Raw genomic sequence first — 18,246 nt, 5'->3', positions numbered from 1 at the left:
TTGTGAATCCCAAGTACTGAGCATCAGTGATATTTTGTAGCATTGAGTTTCAGAGGTTATACCTGCTTCCTTGAACAGAATTTCTGTGGATATAGGAAGAGTAGGCTTGACCATGTTTCCTGACCTTCCTCCCACCTTAAAGTGCAGGAAGAAGAAGGGTGAAAATGTAGAGTCTACCACTTACCCCTTTCTCCTCTCATAGATCAGAAGCAACAGGAGGATCCCAAGACTTGTTGGAAGGAGTGGGGTCCTGACTTAGGTTCTGGGGACAAAACCAGGTGAAACTCAACAGCATTGGCTAAGTTTCCCTTTCGTTCCCTGGCTTCATTTGAACCTCAAATTTTGTGAAGATTCCCCAAGGGGATTAAACAATATGAACTGGAACCAATCAAAAATGTATTTTACAATATCTCTACTAAATATGTAAGTCCATTTCAAAAACAGAAATAGCCTAATATTATTGAAAAGAGATACAGTGGAAAAATATTCAGTTTCCAATGTACATGGATTTGAATATTGAAGTTATCAGGAGATGAAATAGTGCCATTTGAGTTGATATATTTATGCAAGCTTTGACTGAGCAGTTTTGCTACAGTGCACTGCTATTTGGAGGAAAAATCTGAAACTGCATCAGACAACCACTCTATTTCGTTCTAGAAAATAACTAGCAATTATAATTATTCACAATGTTTTCTGGCTCAGAATAAAAGTGGCATTGCACAAAACCATACTGAACATTCATCGTGATTAGAAAATACTCCACACCTTGAAGAGCAGTGAAGCCATAAGAATAATTTTAAATGCAAATTAAATTGAGGGGGTAGCAAAGGGAACAGAGAAAAGACAGTAAAACAAAGCCTTTCAATTTCCTCAAATTAGCAGGCTAATGTAATATAAAAAGCAGTTCCACTCAGATCTATACTAAGACGTTTCATTTCATCATAATATAAAACAGCAGATCCATCACCTTTCTCTACTCTGTACTCTTGATTTCGAGGTTGAAGTGACAATTTGAAGCTGTTCGCTCTGGCTCACCAACTGGTTACATTGCTTAGTCTTATTTCAAGCCAGTAGGATGGAAAGAGATCAGTAATATTGGTAAGTACCTATCTGCTAACCTGAGCTTTTATTTTTATTTTTAATTCTTTTATATAGTGCCTTTGCTCTTTAGCAATGTACATCTACTGGGAAAAGCTTCACCATGTATTTTGCACAAAGCTACATACTATATAGAAATGTGATGATTCCTAGAGACTATTATATGCATATATCCCACAGAGAATTAATACAAAAAGTAGGAATATCACAGTGTGAGGGGCTTCTGGATAACTTGTGGCTTTTATGGCATCCTTGGAATATTTAATGCATTTAGTGCCTTTCTGAACTGTGCAAAACAGCCTTACCCAACACACCGCACCAGATAAAAATAGGAGTGATCTCTGAACAGTCTCATTATGACATTATTATTCATCTTACATTTACTGTAAAATACTTCATAGTCTCATTACTCTTGTGGTAAATAGTGAAAGGGGGTCCAGGTCAGTAAAAGTAAATTATTAGAGAAAACAAAATGCTTCAATTAATCATTACAACACAATTCAGGTTTTCTGGGCTTCTGAAAGGGAAAGTGATCAAGATAAGAGCAAAAACCAAATTAATAAAGGAACTTGATATAGGATTGGGGGTTTTTTTTGCTTTTTTTCCTTGGGAAAGTTTTATCAAGGGTTTATTCCTTCAGTGTTGAGGGTGTGGGGGAGTTGATAGTAGTGTCACCTTCTGTTGCTAAGTAACAACATCTCCTGGCCATTTTTATCAGATAAAGGAAGTCCAGTTGACGTTATGCATTATTCATCAGAGTTCCAATCAAACAATCAAAATTGTTTGCTTACACTGGGGACATTTTAGTAAGATCAAGGAAGCCCTCCCTGAAACTACAGGAGCTTCCACCACTGGCAGGCAGCTCTTGTTATTTGCAGTAAGTATCATTTGTTGTTCAGAATACTCCAATGAAGTGATATGTTGAAGAATTTTAGAAGTTTTCTCATTAGTATAGGTTTGTAAATTGAAAATGATTTCACATGTTGTTCCAAACAAATAGATTTATACTTTGGAATTCAAGACATTGCATGAAGTGAGGATCATTCTTTCACATCACCCTAAAAGAAATGCTCTGAAAGAGGAAGGACTATTGATCTCTTTTTTTAAAAAATGAAGGTTATTGGTGATATTTATATAGCTGCTTATACATCTATGCATACATGCTGGGAAGGATGCAAAGAAATGCCAGTGTATATATTTTCTGTACTGCTGGACTTTAAATATACAATATATATAATTGCTGTGTGAAGTGAAAGAAAATGCAGGAGGCAACAGGAAAGTAGGGAAAGGTTCATGATAATTGACATGTCAATGTGTGACACACAAGAAACACCATATGTCAGAGGAGAGGTTAACTCATAGACTACATACCATAAATGGGTTCAAGGGAATACTGCAATGAAAGGGTCAGCCAAGAATCAATGCTAAGAGTGCTTGACATTACACTGACAATACCTGTTGTCAAACATGTTAAAAGCTGATGGTGTGAAGTTCTGCTGCTACTTTAAGTCAATGTAAAGAAGGGGGCCAGGGGGAAGAGTTGGTTTTCTTGCCTTTCGGTGGAATGGCATACCTGCTGAAGTGCAATCTCTTTCTGTCCTGTCTGGTGAAATGTTTGTGTTTTTAACATAAATATTATTATCATTTGTTTTACTGTAGTGCCTAGAGGCCCTAATCAGGTTGGGATCTTGTTGCGCTAGGCATTATACAGCCATAAAGTAAAAGACGGCCACTGCCCCAAAGTCCTTACAATCTTAGCTTAAGACAGGATGCATCAGGTGGGTAAAACAAGTGTATGTTGTGGCGGGATGGAGGCTGTGGATGTGATATCACTGATAATTCTAGGAATCTTGTTTGTGTTTGGTATTTCTATTTTCCTCATATTTTCTTCAGATGGGGATATGAAAAATTATTCTTTGAAACTAAAATCTGTGGTTTAAAAATATTCTATGCATGATGGTTTTAAATGCTTTTCCTCAGATGCACTCTGATATGCCAGATTGGGATGTTTTTTAAATACTGCATACAGAATTCTTTACTCAGAAAAAATCTGTGATTTTTATTTATATTTGTATGTTTGATATTTAGTTGTTTTTCCCCCCAGGAATTTGATTGATCACATCGCTTTGAAAAGAAAGGCGTATTGGCAACAAAAAGTTCCTCCAAGATGGACTATTTTTTGGATGTTGAGTCTGCTCACAGACTGATGTTATACAATCAAGGAGCTCAAGGTAAAAAACTTGAGATAGAAAATCAGAAATATAATTGTGTTACATATACCTCTATCCCGAAATAACGTGACCCAATATAACACGAATTCGGATACAATGTGGTAAAGCAGCGCTCGGGGAGGTGGGGCAGGGCTGAGCACTCCAGTGGATCAAAGCAAGTTTGATATAACGCGGTTTCACCTATAACACGGTAAGATTTTTTGGCTCCCGAGGACAGCGTTATATCGAGGTAGAGGTGTATATGGGGTCAAATTATGGCTGTTCGCTTGTAGGTGAACTGTTGAAGGGTAAGAAAGCACAGGGAGTCCTTTCCCCCCAAAACAGCGACACAAGAAGCCCAGGAAACAGTAAGTGGGTTGATTTTCTCCCTCTGAGCCTAAGAGCGATCCATTAAAGCAGCTGGCAGCACAATCAAAACCAAAGGGTTGAACATGTTTGGTGATGAGAGATCTCTCCCTTGGCACAACAGGTAGTGCAGGGAAGGTAGGGCTGAGATTTGTGCTACACCTCTTGTACAGATGCATCAAGTCCAGCTGCTGTGTATGGCTTTCTCTGGTCCCTTGGACTCATGAATAATAGCCCCCTCCACTCACTTCTTAGGTGTGACAAGTGCTTTCCCTCTAAAAGTGCCTCCTTCCTTCCAGTGCTCCAAATGCTATGCGATTAATACTTTGGTGCATAATCTTATTTCTAAGGCCCTAGCTGAGTAGCACAAATTATATAGGAAAACTCCAAAGTGTTCCACTGCACAACTTCCAAACAACATATTTGTACTGGTTCATTAACATCCGTTACAAAATGTGGGCCCAATAGCATAGCGACAGTAGAATAGATACAGGAGTTGGGTAACATTTTTCAAACAGATGTTTTAGTTGAAAAAAATTACTTTTTTTTTCAAAAGCAAAAACTTTTTAATTAAAAAACTTTTTTTCTTAATTTTCTGCATTTTCTATGATACCTTAAAATTAAAAATTGGGGGTGATTTTAGTTTATACCTTTTTTCCCCTTTTTGTGAGTGGCAAAATGGAAAAGGGTGGGAGGCAGAAAGAAGGAAAAAAGTAAAAGGGGAAGGAAGAGGGAGGAAATAAAACAAATAACTCAAGAGATGTTCCTTTTTGAAATCTAGGGTGAAAAAAGAACACTTTGAAATGTTTTGTGAAAAAACATCACCATTTTCCCACCATCTCTAATTTTTGGGAATCCAATGAGGATACCAAAGAAAGCCATTTACTGGGGAGGAAGCGGGGGAAGTGAAGGGGCGAGAGGCAAAAATATCTTCAGGAATAATCTTTTAATAGCATAACTTAAAGGCATTATAAAAAACTGTGAGGTTGGTAAATGTAAGGTCCAAATCAGTGGTTCTCAACCTATTTACCATTGTGGGCCGCATATGATACTCTCTTTGTGTTATGTGGGCTGCATCCACACACTATATATGCCTCCTGTATGGCCCTGATGATGTCACATTGGCCCAGATGTGTGCTGATTTGGCTGCAAGCGGCTCACAAGCCACAGGTTGAGAACCCATGGTCCAAATAGCTCCATCCAGTTTCAGCCTTATTTTCATGTATTGCACTTTCACTTGAAAAGAAAGTCCAGGTTTTCTGTAACAAACTGTTCAGCTGCTAATCAAATGTACAGTTGTCAGGGTTCCCCACCCACTCTGAACGCTGGGGTACAGAGGTGGGGACCTGCATGAAAGACCCCCTACACTTATATTCTACCAGCTTAGGTTAAAACTTCCCCAAGGCACAAATTCCTTTCCTTGTCCTTGAACAGTATTGCTGCCACCACCAAGTGACTTACATAAAAATTCAGGGACAGGTCACTTGGAATCCCTATTTCCCCAAAATATCCCCCCAAGCCACTTCACCCCCTTTCATGGGGAGGCTTGAGAATAATATACCAACTAATTGCCTTAGTAATGTGAGCGCAGACCAGACCCTTTGTCTTCAGGACACTGAAATCAATTAGGTTCTTAAAAGAAGAACTTTATTATAAAGAAAAACGTAAAATAATCACACCTTGAAAATAGGACGGAAGGTAACTTTACAGGGTAATAAAAAGATTTAAAACCCGGAGGATTCCCCTCTGGGCTCAGCTTCACAGTTACAAAAAAGGAATAAAACTACCTCTGTAGCATAGGAAAAATTCACAAGCAAAAACAAAAGATAACCTAATGCATTTCCTTGCCCTACTTACAATTTCCATGGTTTGAGATGGATTATTCCAGATATATTTTCAGGAGATGTTATACCTGCTTGGCTTCTCCCTCCATCTGGAGAGGGAACAAACAAAGAGAACAACAAACAAATCCTCCCCCCTCCCCCCAGATTTGAAAGTATCTTCTTTCGTCATTGGTCCTTCTGATCAGGTGCCAACTAGGTTATTTGAACTGCTTAACCCCTTACAGGTAAGGTGATTCAGTACAGCTGCCAAGGAGGGATTTTATGCTACTGCATACATAAAGGTTGTTACCCTTCCCTCTATATTTATGACAATAGTCAAACTAATAGACACTGTATGCCACACCAGGTTAGATTTTTTAAAGTGAAATGCACTTTCCGCCTGCATAAAACCCAAGCATTCATGCTGTACACAGATGTGCACTACCCTCACCCCAGGATGTAAGTGTGGCACTGCTGCACAACCAATTGCAGCTGCTATTCCAGTCAATGGGCTAGAATTTCATCTGCACGCCACCTACGCAAGATGCACAGGGAAACCATTTAAAGGTAGATCTGCAGCTGTTCCCTTGTCCCATTGTAGCCTTCTGCATCAAACAGTGGTAATTCAGGATCTTAAGCACCTAGTAGGATCAAGCAAATAGATTGAAAGCTCCAAGGGCCAGAGGCCTGTTTTGTTGTGCTTTTAATTACTTCATCTCTAAAGTGCTATGCACACCTGAGTACTGTGATAGAAATAATATTAATAATAAATCATCCTGCATCAGTATGAGGACAGACCCCTTATGACTCCACAGAAAGGAAAACTGAAATTTAGAAATCTGTAACTTGCCTGACTTATTATCTTAGATTTCCATACCAATTGACAAACATCCCATGCACTGAATGAGGCAGATGTTCTGTGGAAAACAGTGTATCATAATGCATATGCACAAGAGGACCAAATTAAGATAGCACAGGCATTTCTTAGCTTCTGAGTGCTTGATTTTGAAATCTTAACTTTCCTTTAACATAGATTTTGTATGTAATTTTCTAACTTTTTAAAAAACAAACTAAAAAACCAGAACTTCCATCATGAAGAATTATCACCACATGGATCATCAGCAGGGTGGTGACCTTTAGACCCACCACACAGACCTCTATCCTTGAATTAAGGAAGGAACTGGTAGTGGTAGTAGGGTGTCTTCCTCTTTGTGGACAAGCACCAGTGGATTTCACAGCTATGTAATGACGGTAGAGGTATTGCGAGACTCAGGAATTCTGGGTTCAGTGCCAGGTTCTGACAGGAGTGTGCTGATATATAGTGGTTATAGAACCTTCTGCCCTCTCCCCACCAGCATCTCTGCCCTATTCTCCTTCCTAGACACATGTCCCTTTGTCTGTCTGCTTTTATGCACCTCATTGGTACCTGTCCCTTTCCTTCTCCACTTTTATTCCACTTGTTCCCCTCTGCTCCTATCTCCACCCTTCACCCAGGCTCCTGTCCTTATTATCTGTCTTCCACCCCATGCTCGTCAGATCTCTTCCCCACAGCTTTTGTAACCCTTTCCCCACCACCACCACCACCAACTTTTCCTCTATATTTGTGTAAGGCTGCTTGCTCCTGCTCCTCCTTTTCCCTGCCTGAGTTCCAGTAGGGGGAGCAGTGAAAGCACAACAGAAACAGTCTTGCCACTCTTGGTTCCAGTGACTGGGGCCACAGCAGTCCCTGGCAATAGCAGGGGCAGCCCTTGCCACTCTGGGCTGGAGCATGCTCCATCACTCTGTGGGGATGGTGCATACACATTCTGGTCAGCAATAGGAGCTGAGGGATGGAGCATTCCAGGTGCAGACAGAATCCTCGGAGAATTTAGCTGCTAGCCTTTAACAAGCTGCTACTGAGCATGAGTGAACTGAGAGTTTCAGAGGTTCTAAATGTTGCCAATCTGGGCATATTGTCACAAACGGCAAAGAGAACATTCCCAGCACTAGGGTACCCCTTGCCAAATTTCAAGTCTGTCCTTCAAAGCATGGAGGCACTAGAGTTTCTCAATGTTACAGTTGTATGGTTTTGGTTTTGGTTTAATCCTGGGCAAAATAATGTATTTTTCCTTTACCTCATTCTTGGAAATGGCTAAGCCATTTTAACTGAAACTTCCTTTAAAAATTCAACCTGAAGCAGGCACCTAGCGTGAACATTTTAGTTCAAACAGTTAAAGTTTGGCAAAGTTATAAGCAACTGAAAACAGACTCTTATAATGGAAAACATTACACAACTTTAACTAGAGGTGTTGCTGCCAAATTCACCTAGAATGATTGCACGATGTTAAAATTTTGTCTCAAATCATACAATCAAAGAGTGTATTTGTATTTTTTTTAAACTGCATTTTGGTCAAGTCAAAAAGAGATGGCCATATTCTGTCAATAAATACACAGTGATCACAAATTAAATTATTACAGGTATTATTTTATTATTATTATTTTGTCTTATTTAAGTTATTACATTATAAACTGTAAATGGAGCGTACTATAGAATCAGGGCTTATTACTGTGAGAATATATTTATCCAGGAATCATATGTATGTAAAACATTACTCACATATGACCAGTTATGCTCCTTTCTAATGCTCATACACATTCTCACTCTTTCTTCCCCTGTTAACCGCCCCTATTTCTCTAATCCTTAACATATTGTTCTTCAGGATTTGATTTTAAAAAGGAAATTAAAGTGAAAAGACAATAAATCAGTCATTCCACTCTCCATAATCCACATGCACTTATAATCAGCAACTAATTGAACCCATAGCTTGCATGTGGCCATAGAAAAATACTCATAATTTGTATCTTTCATTTTTAAGTTCTTTTTAGAAATTCTTAGATCAAAACACAAAGAAAACTTCTGTCTGTGCTATGTACAGCTATTGTGAACTCTACACAAGGGGGAAAAGTGGCAAAAGGAGAGAATGCCAGTGATGAAATGCAGTCTAAGTGCAGCCAAACAGTTAATAGGCTCTTATTCTTACCTAATGAAAATTAGTAGATAATTATCCCATTCAATCAGCATCAGCTATATCCCAATTAAAATCAATTCATATATGTTCCCAAAGAAAAACTTATTTAAAATTTGCCCTACAAAATCTGTTTTTCCTCAAAAACTTTAGACTTCAACACAAAATATCATATATTTAGGGCAATTTCCAGATCACTGAAGTTTCTTTCAGTTATATACATCAAAAACACATCACTTTCTGTACAGTTAAAACTACACGGTTCAAGCTAAATATGTTAGTACATTGAGAAAATATTAGAAAATAAACAAAACAACTCAAGTAAGCTCCTCTGCCATTAGGAGATAACACAGCATTTTGCAAGTAATGATTCCTGAAGTCTTGTTGGAACAGAAATCAGAATGATAGGTGTATTGCAAATAAATATTCATCTTTAAAATATTGTTATTAGAACTGGTTAAAAATGAAAAAAAAAGCAGTTTCACAAGAAACTTCAAACTTGTTTTCATTTCAAAAGGCTTGAAATGGATTGATGACTTTGGTGGGTGGTAGGAAATTTTTGTGATTTTTGTTTTTTAATTCCTAAAATTTGTCTAAAAAAATAGCAAAAATGTTATCAACGTGAGTATTAAAATTTTGTGTTGATCAAACACCAAGTTTTCAGTAAACAAAAAACCCAATAACATTTTGATAATTTCTAATTAGTTTTGAAAAAGTCAAAAAAGGCACAGCATTTTTCATGGAAAATGAAAATTTCAACAAGTCAACAACATTTTACAAAACAAACAAAAAATTGTAAAGGCCATTTATCTGTGGGTTCAAATAGATTGGTAAAACAAATCTGACCAGCTCTAATTGTAATTTAACATACTGAATTTAATCTTTTAAGTAACCATGAATGTGCAATATCTAGTTTCAAATATGTCCCTCTGCCCTTCCCAATGTTTCTATGTGAAGTGCTTTGAAATCATGAAGGAAAGAGTCCATCTAATTTCTAACTATATATGTCCTGGATATAGGGACATTTTTATTTAGAAAACTACTAGCATTTATTAATTTAAAAATTGCTCCCTATGAATATTTTCCAATATTTAATTAAATGCCATTGTTTCCATGAATGTTCCTGTCAGTAAATTTGTTTACAAAAATTTGCACAGAAGAGCTGGAAACATGGTAGATGCAAACCATTTAAAAATTTGAATAAATAGTCAATGAAACATTTTTTGTAGTATTTACCCAGCTGTAGTCAAAGTGAATATGCGCCAGACACAAGGATTTAGAGCTAGCTAGGCAAAAATTGAATTCCAAACAAGTGAGCAGAAAAGCCCACATTTTATTCTTTGTTTACAATAAATACAAACTCATCTTTGGACACATCTTTCCACCTCCATCCATCACTCAGTATGTTAACTGCAGCAAACAGATTCCATCTTTCAGCTCTGTAAGGATGGCATCAGCAGGAAATTATTTAATGAAGGGTCTGATTCTGGAAGATGCTGAATGTCCTCAACTCCCACTGAAATCAAAGTTGTAGGCTCAGGCCACTAAGTTGAACCTTTGTTTAGTGTGTTGTTTCACCAGATGAAACTATGCTTACTATAAAATAAAAGTTTTCAATGGTCTCTAAGAATGTGATCCAACTCCCACTGAAGTGAATGGGAATAATTCTAATAATTCTAATAATTCTTTCCAAAAGTCATGCCCTAAATTTGTTTTAATGACTATTTTTACAATGTTTATTTTGCAAATGAAAAATGCTTTCCTAACTGAAGAACTGATGATACTGTATACAATATTTCCAGCGCAGAGGGTAATTTTCTTTCATCCTCATTACTGTTAATTCCTGTTGATTGGCTGTTACAGTTTACAGTCCACTACAAATGTTTGCTTTATCATAATCTAAATGTTTGAAATTACTAAATATATTCCAACTCTTGACTTATGCTTTGATCTTACAAATCAAAATGCTTGATTAAAAATTGGCATGAAATTTGAAAAGAAAATATTTTTTTAAAAAACAGCTCGGCCCATAACAGAAATAGATGCTACTTTCATTGTGGTCGGCCATATGATTCTGTAAAATGAACTTATACTGTAGCAGCTTTTGTTAAATTTAGTTAATAATGTACTGTCATGGCTAAACCTGATAGTTATTGGACATTTGAGACTTGCTGATTGACAGACATTAAATAGAAACCTAGCATTAACTGCTGAAGGAAATAATATCAGCTAGCTGCTAGAGGACTACAGAATTGGCCCTAAATTGCTAGTGATCACATTCTCAACCAGCCAGTAGAAAAATGCAGTTTTATTATTAGTCATTTGTAATATGGTAGCACCTAGGGACTCCAGCCAAGATGGAAGAGGACAAGTTGGGGGTACATTGTATTAGGCTTTGTCCATACATACAGCAAGAGTCATCTCAGACCTGAAGTGTTTGGAATCTAAATAGACAAGACAGGAAGGGTGAGGGAAAAAAGTATCATTATCCATATTTTAGAGATGGGAAACTGAAGCACAGATAGATTATATGACTTGCCTTGGTCATATAAGAAGTACATGGCAGCATCAGGAATTGAACCCAGATCTCCCAAGTGTCAGGCCAGGCAGGGTCTTAACTACAAGATGGGTATGGTCCCCTTATTTCCCTTAATATATATGGATGTGGAATTCAAGGTGTTGGTTTTAGCCTATAAATCCCTAAATGATTTTGGACCTTGTTACGTGACAGATCGCATCTCTCCCCAGGATATCCTGAGATCAGCAGAGACACTCAAGCTGGAGTTCCCTCAATATATACAAGAGTTAATCTTCTGAGCAACCTTTTTATTCTGTTTGCTAAGGCTGCTAAGGAAGAAGTGGGGCTGAGGTACATGTTTTTCTGGGGGAATCCTCAGTGTATGGTATGATTTTTAATTTTGATGATAGGTGGTCAGAGCACTGGATGGACATCTATAGTTGCATTACATTAAATAAAACCACATTAAAGGTATATTATTAAGGTTGTGAAGTCAAGCATTTGAGTTAGCTTGTGCAACCTTAATTTGATTCTCTTGTGCATGTGCATTATAATACAGTCTTTATTAACATGATCACATACTATTTTTTCCACACAATCTCCTGCCTTGTCCACAATCAGTGCACAGGATGGACAATGCTCAGTTAATGAGCAGCTATTCAAAATTTTGCGTTCTCCTCATTGTTTAATATGTGGCCCTATGCCTTATTTATTGCATATTATTCAAGCCCTGCTTTGAAGACAGAATTATAAATATCCTCATGGGCTTTTCTATGGCACTCATTACTATAGTATCTGAGTCCTTCCCAAATATTAATGAATTAATTTTCACAACTCACCTGTTAGATGCAGGGTATTATTATTCCCAGTTTATAGATTGGAAACTGAGGCACAGAGAGTAAGATCCAAGTATTCACTAATTTTGGGGGCCCAATTTGAAACAATTGGGACGTGATTTTTCAGAGTGCTTAGCATTATATAGCATTCTATATCTTCAAAGCACAGCCCCTACTGACTTCCATTTCAGCTCTGAGTGCTCAGGGCTTCTACAAATCAGACCCCGGGGTACCAAATTGGGGACCCTCAAAATGAGGAACACCGAATTAGTGACCATGTCTGAAAAGTTGTGTCAAATGACTTACCCAGCATCACACAGGAACTCTGTTGCAGAGGCAGGGACAGAATCCAATTCTTTGGCACAGCTTTCAACTGTCTTAACCGTGAGAGCATCTTTTCTCTTCCCCGCCTCATTTACTACTACACATGTTCCAAATTCAACATCAAATGAGGCAGAGGTTCTACTGAGAATAGCCTCCTTCTCTGCACAACCTTGCTCTACCCCCAGAGCAGATCTGTCCTGTGCACTGAATGAGACAGGGCCAACTTCTACTGGCGAAAGAGACACCAGCATATTAGTGAGACAAGGTGTCTCTTTCGCCAGTAGAAGTTGGCCCAATACAAATATTATCTCACCCATGTCGTCTCCCTGATTAGCTAGTGAGAGTCGATAGGATCACAGTCTAAGATAATATGGTTGCACGCATTGTCAGATAATACCACTAAACCACCTCAGAAATATTAAAGCTCTGTGTCAACATTTATTAGATTTAAGACTATAAGATAGTCAAATATCTCTTGACTATACCTAACAGTACAACCATGGAAAAGTGTTCAGAGTGCCTCAGCATATTAATAGCATCTACTGCCATGAAGCGTAACAGACAAGAACAGTTTGTATTTTCAGGGGTGAGTGAAGGAACTGTCCTAAAATAACTTAACCCTGCTAAAGTCATAATGGCTGCCCATAGAGCTACTGCTACCCTGACATCTTTTGGAATTGCTGTCACAAAGAGCAATCTTTAGAACTACAGATGGGCACAAGCTGTGAAAGTTGGCATCTGGTTCTGAACTTCCCAAAAGTTCAGGAGCATTCAGACTTGGGTTCGATTTTCAGCCAATTATATAGATAGGCTTGAGCCACAAAGAGAGATTCAGATTTCTGTCTAGGCTCAAACTTCCCAATAATTTAGGAGTAGGTGAGTTTCAGATCTGAAGTTCAGGTACATGCCCATCTCTATTTTCAAATTCCTGTGCATTTTGAACAGAAGGAAACTGAACAGCACGACTTGTTCTATGACATTGGTATTTGGATAAACTATCCTTGTCCTACCTCACTGCTTTGGAAGGGATGGGGGAGACTTAAAACACAACAGGAAAGTAGGTTTTTGTTTGGTCAACCATACCAATGACTAATTCAGAATAAAATAATTTAGAGAAATGAACAACTTACTGGCTACAAGTAGTTCAGATACTTTCTTTGAGGAAAGATGGGTCAATTGGAATGAACTGACCCAATAAATAATAATATACACCTCTACCCAGATATAACGCTGTCCTCGGGAGCCAAAAAATCTTACTGCGTTATAGGTGAAACCGCGTTATATCGAACTTGCTTTGATACGCCCAAGTGTGCAGCCCCACCCCACCTGAAGCATTGCTTTACCGTGTTATATCCGAATTCATGTTATATTGGGTCGTGTTATATCAGGGTAGAGGTGTACATTTTATAATAACCATGTGGATACCTACTGTAACCCAATTCAACTCCACTGAATTCCCTCATCTTTCATATTTCTCATCTCTTTTACTATTTATGTGAGAAAATAATGTGTGTGGTCTATTATTCTGTTTATCTTTAATGATGTTAGCATTTGTTATTATTATTATTTTGTTTAACAGTACCATATAGAGATTCCAACTGAGATTGGAGACCCAATGTGCTAAACAGTCTAAGAGACAGCCCCTGCCATTTAAATAGACAAGACAGAAAAGAGCAGGAGACAGGAAGTATTCTCTTTATTTTACAGCTGGAGAACTGGGTCACAGATATTTGCCCCCGGCCACAGAGAATGTTTGCAGCAAAACTAGCAATTAAACCTAGATCTCCTGAGTCCCAGTCCAATGCCTTAACCACAAAACCATTTTTTGTTTCTAAAAATAAGATTAAGGGCATTTATGCTTTATAGATACAGAGCAAAATATTCAAAAGTGCCAAAAGGCTGTAGAAGCCTATATCCCAAGCTATTAGACCCAAATCCCAAAATGTATTTAGGCACCTAACTCCCATTGATTTCAGTGGGAGTTAGGCATCCAAATACCTTTGAAGATCTGGGCCTAAGTCACTTTTATAAATGAAACTGAGGCTCCTAGGTCACTTAGGCACTTAAAAATATATTACCTATAAATGGTTCCATTTTTGTCAGTGTGTTTGTCCACAGAAAGGAAAATTTATGCATACATAGAGGTTGGGGAGTTAAGCAGTTCAGTCTTGTGGCAGCCTTTCCAACAATGAAGAGGGTCTTAGTTCGATATTCCCCAAATCTGACCTTATAAACAGAACTTTCAAGGAGCTTTGCACATCCCAAAATACTGTCAAAAGTTTTCAACTACTCTAGGAGCTGGTGCATGTTGTGGTTGGTCCTCACACTGCTGCTTTTTCTTTCCCCACTTACAGGAAGGGGGGGGGAGGTGTGGAAGAAGCAAACTTTTCTTTTCATATTGAGGATTATATGGAACGAGCATAAATATTAGAACACGAACTGATTAAGAGGAAAAGCGAGTCCCTCTCCAGCAATTGTAATGTCAGGTCCCCTTAGAGTCACAGCCTGTCCTGTTTCACCGCCTCCTCAGCTGTACCAGCAGCCACTGGTGCTGTCATTCCCACCTCCGCGTGCCTCCGCAGCCTGGCCGCTTGCCCGGGGAAGAGGGTGTGTGTGTGTGTGTGTCCCAGTCCCACACTTGCACCCCCTCGCTCCCCCAAGCAGACACTTCCGTCACACAACGCTCCCAGCCCCGAATCAATGGGGCGGTGCTGAGGTTCCCTCGCTACCCCACTGGCCATTGTAGTCACCAGCCAGTAATTGTTGGCGATAATCAGCTCACGGTAGCCCTGGGACATTGCCCTCCCCGCTGGGGGGCGACGGGACGGGACGGGGGCGCTGTGCGGCGCCGGCAGGTGACCCCTGGCCCTGCCCCCTCCGCCTGTGCTGGGGCTGCAGGGAGAGGGGCTGGCGGGGCAGCGTTTCCCGATCTCGCTGCTCCAGTCCAGAGATCCTTAACGGGTTTTCCCTCCCTCTCCCTCTTTCTCTCTTTTCCTCTCTTTCCCCTTCCTCTGCTCCCCCCTCCCCCTCCCCTGTGTGTGCGCCTCTTCCTCTTCCCTCCCTCCTTCTCCTCTTTCCCACCCCACCTCGCTCGCCTTTCTCTCTCGCCAGCTCGCCGGGCGACCCTGCTCACCGTGCCCACATTAATGGCGGCATCTTCCGAGGAGGAGATAGACCGGAGACCCATCAGGAGAGTCAGGTCCAAGAGTGACACCCCTTACCTCGCAGAGGCCAGGATCTCCTTCAATCTTGGGAGAGGTAAGAGCGACCCCTCTCCCTGTCCATCCCCCCTCCCGTGCGCACACACCGACACACGCCCCAGTGCTCATCCCTCCCCTGGCACCCACCCCTTCCCATCCTGCTGCTGCTCTCCACTCTGCCTCTTTGTGTCTGCTGGGTGCAGGGCGCTGCCGAAGGTATGTGAAACCCTGACATGTCACGGTCACACAAGCATTTCTCCCCTCCCTTCGCTCCCCAGCTGCAAGACACTGGTGCAATACAAAATGAACTGGCGGGAGGGGGCAGCATGCATGGGCAGGAGGGGAGGACTAAGACGTGGTGGTGGCAGCGTTCAGTTCCTGTCATGGAGTAAGCAAGCAGTGCAGTAATTTCCCCCTCGAAGTATTTTTTTGGGGGAGGAGGGAAGGAAAAGAGACTTACACAGTACCACAGTCACCCTTAATATATCTTTCCTCATTTATCTCCCATCTGGGTCTAGATACCTAACTCTCCCCAGACATTCCCTCCATCTATTCTCCTCCCAGCTTTCCAGAATGTCCTCTCTTTTCACACCTCATTCTTTCCCCAGACTCTTCATTCTCTCTTCCCATTCCCCCAAAGACCTTATTCCCCACCCCTTTCCTCAAACTCTTCCCTTTTCCTCTATGCCCCTTATTCTCCCTCCAAACCTCTCACTTGGCCCCTCAAACCACTTAGTCTCCCTATCCTCTGCCCCCAAACTACTCTCCCCAAAAAGCTGTCTCCTCTTTCTCTACCAAATAGCCCTACATCCCTCATTCTTTCTTCCTTTCCTTTCTCCAAACATCCCTCCTCCTATTACCATGCTCCTCCTTCCCATCTGTCCTCCAACCCCCTTTACTCCCAAATCCCCCTTTCCTCTTCCCTGTCCCCAACACCTATTTCCCTCCTCCCAAATTTCCTTCTCACCTCCCTCTCCCTGAAAACTCTCATTCTCCCTTCCCTCAAGCCCCTAATTCTCTTTCTGTCCTCTCCAATAATACTCTCTCTCCCGCCAACCCTACATCTCTCTCTGCAGACTCCTCATTCTATTCTTCCTTTCCTCAACCCCTAGAATCCCTTCCCTTTCTCATAGCCCATCATTCTTTTCCCTCCCTGTCAAACTACTTTTCCTTCCGCCTTCTCACCAGTCTCCCCTTCTGCCGAAATGCATTCATTCCTCCCCTGAAATCACCCCCATTGTCCCACTTGTAATTCCTCCAGTCTTTCCTCCCATGCCTCTGTCCCCAAGATTAGTCTGAAACTTACACTTATATCCTTCCCACTCTCTCTGCCCCATGAGATCCCATGTTCTCTCACAATCACCCTGACATTCCCTCTCTCTGCCCCTCAATGTGTCACATCCTTCCTATTTGCTCCACCTTTGCCAGGTCTTCTCTCATCCCTCCAGCTCCCCAAATTCACCCCTCTTCTTTCTGCATCCATCCTTCATCTCTTCCCCCCACCACCGCCACATAGACACTGCCCCCAGAGCTGCCCTCCAGCTCCTTTTTCACCTCTCTTCTTTCTGTCTCCCTGTCCTTGAGGTCCTCCAACATTATGCCTGTTCCCTCCCAGATCCCCTTTCACATTACTCCTGCCATCCTCAAGGTCCTTTCCCACCAGGCCTGTTCCCCTCCCCTCTCCATTGGGCCATTCCCCTCCTCAGGGTCTCCTGCCCATGGTGATCCTCCCTTTACCTGCCCTCAAAAGTGAGGAAAGGAGGAGACAGCTGCTCCTGGGTGGTTACTCAGTTTCCTCCATACCAGACCAGGCTCCCCTTGCATAGGAGAGAGGGAATTGAGATAACTTTAGAGAGGAGTCTCAGCTTCAGTCTCCTGACTTTCCCACCAGGGTACACTGAAGTAACCCTACTGGCAGGATCCGACAACGCAACTCCCTTTTTCAGCAGAGTCCCTCAATTCAACAGCTCACTGTGGGAAGAGAGTTTGACTGAGAGCTCCTGCTTCCTATGTTGCAGTCTCTCTACCTTCCTCCTCAGCAGGTTGCAAATTGGAGGTGATAAAGATGTAGTTGTTTTCTCCTCCAGACTGAAAGTTGGTGCGGGACAGATTCATCCCCTTTGTCCTCACTATAATTACACCCTTGGAAACTAGTAATATGCAGATTGTGTTTACCATTGACTGTGACTGGTTGATTATGTTGTTTGCAGTATGATTATCCCTTTCTGGTCATGATTAGTTTTTAAAAAAATATTGAATAAAGCTTTAGGTTGGCTGGGTGACATTTCAAGGCAGGAGTTAGAAAGTGATGCCAGTAGGTGGCATTGATTTTAAGGAACTGAAAGTGAAAACAGACAAGACGTAGGGGTGTGGGGAGGGGTTGGTGGTGTGTAGGAAGTGATGAAGTGTAAATGAAAACAGGCTGTGCATGGTTACTTGATTGCTGAAAGTAACTCTATGTTGGCCTTCACTGTCACAGGTTACATTATGCCTTGGAGTTATAAATAGATTATCAGTTGAGAGGAAGGTACCTTCAGGTCACCTAGTGCCTCACATTTCTACACAGAGCTGGACTTGCAGTCATTACTACAGCAAGTCCTGGAAGGTCAGGTAGAATGCTGTTCTTTCTTTCTTCTGTAATTCCTATGAAAACTGGATAAGTACATTTAGTTCCCTTTTTAATTTCTGTGTTTTAAAGCTCCATTTCTAACATCTCAGGAATGGATTTCCTTTAAAGGGAATAATTCAAAGAAGTAGCACTGGAAAGATTTGTGAAGAAACAGAATAAAACTGTTTAAAGCACTGCAAGTGGATGTTTTCATTAATCCATCTGGCACTGGGTAGTTTGAGTGTGTGTTTAAAAAAA

The 18,246-nt window shown here is 40.7% G+C and overlaps 1 protein-coding gene across 1 annotated transcript; it reads left to right on the top strand.

The window, feature by feature from the left end:
• The first annotated feature begins 1,017 nt into the window (after nucleotides 1-1,017).
• On the top strand, nucleotides 1,018-17,670 carry LOC123364204 (phosphatase and actin regulator 1-like). The gene is made up of 4 exons (XM_045006122.1): nucleotides 1,018-1,098; nucleotides 3,203-3,329; nucleotides 15,292-15,438; nucleotides 17,272-17,670. The coding sequence occupies exons 2-4, from the start codon at nucleotides 3,266-3,268 to the stop codon at nucleotides 17,532-17,534; spliced, it is 474 nt and encodes a 157-aa protein (XP_044862057.1). The 5' UTR covers nucleotides 1,018-1,098; nucleotides 3,203-3,265; the 3' UTR covers nucleotides 17,535-17,670.
• The last annotated feature ends 576 nt before the right edge of the window (nucleotides 17,671-18,246 follow it).

The sequence above is a fragment of the Mauremys mutica genome, chromosome 2 (assembly GCF_020497125.1).
Source record: "Mauremys mutica isolate MM-2020 ecotype Southern chromosome 2, ASM2049712v1, whole genome shotgun sequence".
Taxonomy (NCBI): Eukaryota; Metazoa; Chordata; order Testudines; family Geoemydidae; genus Mauremys; species Mauremys mutica.
The sequence above is the reverse complement of the archived record's forward strand: the minus strand, read 5'-3'. Positions and strand labels throughout refer to the sequence as shown.

Excerpts from the sequence above, each read along its gene's own strand:
- LOC123364204 (XM_045006122.1), top strand. The coding sequence starts at position 3,266 with ATGGACTATTTTTTGGATGTTGAGTCTGCTCACAGACTGATGTTATAC. Across the intron at positions 3,330-15,291 it reads ATACAATCAAGGAGCTCAAG|CTCGCCGGGCGACCCTGCTC; the intron begins GTAAAAAACTTG and ends CTCTCTCGCCAG. Across the intron at positions 15,439-17,271 it reads CTCCTTCAATCTTGGGAGAG|GGTACACTGAAGTAACCCTA; the intron begins GTAAGAGCGACC and ends CTTTCCCACCAG.